The 3,337-nt window shown below is 38.5% G+C and overlaps 1 protein-coding gene across 1 annotated transcript; it reads right to left on the bottom strand.

Moving 5' to 3' along the window:
• Window positions 1-1,448: 1,448 nt before the first annotated feature.
• LOC149463599 (olfactory receptor 5V1-like) lies at window positions 1,449-2,390 on the bottom strand. The gene has a single exon (XM_089675369.1). It carries the CDS (start codon window positions 2,388-2,390, stop codon window positions 1,449-1,451), a length of 942 nt encoding a protein of 313 aa, XP_089531495.1.
• Between the last annotated feature and the right edge of the window lie 947 nt (window positions 2,391-3,337).

The raw sequence follows: 3,337 nt of genomic DNA, 5'->3' as shown, positions 1-3,337 counted from the left end.
TCCACTTCCAATCACCTAGGCAATCTCAGCGGAGGTGGGAGCAGGTACCTATCAAAATCGGTTACCCACTCCCCCCAACGGTGCCAATTCCTTATGGGGAGCAGGGGACCAGTCCTTAAAGTGGAACTTCCTCTTTTGGGTGGAGCTCCGCTTTAAGAAAAGACATATTAACAGAAGCCACATTTATATATATATATATATATATATATATATATATATATATATATATATTCTGAAAATCATCTATTGACATCTTTCAAAAAAGAACCTGTAAATGTTGGAAAAGCTTTAGAGCATTAAAGAGTTGGAACATCTATTGTGTATCAATAGCTGTCAATGTCTCCACTAGGGAGATTTTTCCTTAACTTCCTGTCCCAATGACCATGCAAGAAGTCAAGGAATTCTTCCCAACAAAGAATATACAGTAAAAATACTTGATAGAAGATCTACTCCTTCCCCATACAATTAAATAAACACTTTTAATGCTGCGATTTTGCAGTCATTCCTGCAATAATGTGAACGGAGCTTTAAAGTGTTACTAAACCCCGGACACTGCATTCACTATATCTAGTCTCTGTCAGTACACAGAACATGGAAATGCAATTATTTTAGTAAATATAAACTGCTAAATACCTTTTTCTCATCAGCAGTTACAGCAGTCTTGTGACATCAGCAGAGCACTGGTTAAAGCTTGTAGGAGGAGTTTTATTTCTGCTGTAGGAGGATGTGAAACCTCTGGCCCTCTGCCTGGACAGTGCTGATTGGTCCTTTGCTGATAAAGTGCATCCTCTTAAGAAAAAAAAACAAACCCTCTAGCAATACACACCAAACTGAGCATGTATGTGCATGTGACCACAGGTTGAGTCTGTATCAGGTGGACATTTCAACAAGAGGAGGGGCAGAGAAAAAAGGATCAAACAGTCTTTTTACACAATGCAGAGGATTAACCCCTTAGGTTCCACAATGAGTATAACAACCATACTTGACTGCATATACAGACTGATTTTACTGTTGTGGGTTTAATAACACTTTGAGGATCCTTAATTAGAATGCATAATTGTTTTGCGTTGTCGGTAAGCATGTAAAAGAGGTCAGTGTGATGTAAATAATCTCATATATTAAGACTGTAAAACTTTGTTTCTGTGTATAATGTATACTTACTGTATATACTGTATGTACATAAGAGCAGCTATATGTGCACATTACAAATTTAGGCTTTGATTGCTATTTTACAGGGCTTTACTGCACCTTACACTATGGCTTGGATTTACTAAAGTGGTTTAGGCTCTTCACCTAGCAAAGTGAATTTTCACACTATGCCTATGCGTTTTAGCATCATAAACCTAGCTGTAATAATGAAGAATGCCCAGTGAATTTATTATAGGCCACAATTGTTTAAAAGACAAATGTAGCTTTAACCAGGTGGCTGTGTTTCCCATTTTGTTCTGTTAAACAGAATTCATTTTGGCCATTAGTCTTTGTAAAGCTTGCTTTACATCCTTATTTCTTAAACTGTATATGAAGGGGTTCAACATGGGAGCAAGAACTGTATACATTACACTTGCCACCCTGTCCTTTGTCAATGAGTAGCTCGAAGATGGACGGAAGTAAGTAAACATAATGGTTCCAAAGTAAAATATGACCACGGCAAGGTGGGAAGAACAAGTAGAGAAGACTTTACTTCTTCCCTCTGCTGAGCTGATTTTAAAAATGGCCAAGATAATATAGATATAAGAGACTAAGATGAACAGAAATGGTCCTGCTACTACAATGGAGCCTTCAGAGAAAATGACCAATTCATTTATGGTTGTGTCAGAGCAAGCGAGCGTAAAGAGTGGCACCATGTCACACAGAAAGTGGTTGATTAAGTTGGACCGGCAGTAAAAAAGCTGTGAAGTCAAAGTTGAGTGCAAAATTGAATTGGCTGTTGAAAGCAGCCAGCAACTAGCAATGAGTTTAAATCTAAGCCTTTTGTTCATGACCACCACGTAGCGAAGAGGGTCACAGATGGCAATATAACGATCATAAGCCATGACAGCAAGCAAAAAGTCCTCTACGTTGGCAAATGTCAAGAAAAAGTAGATCTGGGCCATGCAACTTTCAAACGAAATTACTCTTCTCTTTAGATCCACCATGAAGTTCTTCAGCATTTGAGGAGCAGTCACCAAACACAGACAAATGTCTACAAAGGACAAGTTGCCCAGAAAAAAGTACATTGGAGATTGCAGCTGAGAATCCCAGTAAGTCACCACAATGATTACCAAATTTCCTGTCACTGTGATAAGTAAAATGAGAAGAAAAAACGCAAAAAGTGCGGTCTGGTATTTCTGGAGGTCAGAAAATGTTGATAAGATAAATTCTGTAATTTGAGTAGAATTGTCTGACTCCATGCTTATAATATCTAAGTTAAAAAAAAAAAAACTATGTTTGAAATAGATTCATTAGTTCTCTGTTTTAATGGAAGGAAATCTGTCTTTTCCATTGTCATTTTTTTTAATGTCAAACAAATGAATGCAGCTATTTTCATTAACACACGCACGCACGCACGCACGCACGCACGCACACACACACACACACACACACACACACACACTTTTTTAACAGTAAACACCTGAATTTGACTTTGTATAAACCTCTTGCCATCCCTGTACAGAGCTCAGACTGGGGGAGATCAAAGCATGCCCACATGGACGAAAAAAAAAAAATATTTTAAAAATATTCTTCCCAAATATATTGACATATATTTGAAATGCTACAATTTTGGCCATATTCAATATATTTCAAAATTTTTTTAAAAATTTCAAATATATTTTTCTTCCATATGGGATATGAGGAAGCCAATACGTTGTGCTGCAGTGTTCATGTGCTAAGAAGACATATGCTGATAGGAGCAGAGAGCAGGGTGACGGAGAGATGAGTAAATCTCAGGAAAAGGGGCCGAGAGATGAGTAAATCTCAGGATCTGTATATTTAGCTAAATGCCCAGCTTTAACTCTTTAATTATTTAGTATAAAATATTAATAAGGTTTTTTTATGTTCCTTGTCAAAATGCAACTATTTAAATGACAACCATCAAGTTTTTTGTAGCTTGGTATTTAGCACTGGTTTCTGAGGTCTTGGATATATTTCTCACCCGGGGGCGGACAGACCATTCGAGCACTCAGGCACTGCCCGAGGGCCCAGGGTCAGTAGGGGGCCCCATGAAATGCCCCTGGTACCTTTTATAGTTTTTTATGGGTGTGCTTTGAGTGTGGGCAAGGACACAGGGGCCCCATGATCCCCTATTGCCCGGGGGCCCCATGAGTTATCAGTCCGCCCCTGTAAATCTCACCAGTGC

This window comes from Staurois parvus, unplaced genomic scaffold (assembly GCF_062004578.1).
Source record: "Staurois parvus isolate SC_StPar_1 unplaced genomic scaffold, SC_StPar_1.0 ptg000154l, whole genome shotgun sequence".
In the NCBI taxonomy this organism is placed as follows: domain Eukaryota; kingdom Metazoa; phylum Chordata; class Amphibia; order Anura; family Ranidae; genus Staurois; species Staurois parvus.
This window is presented reverse-complemented; position numbering and strand designations above follow the sequence as displayed.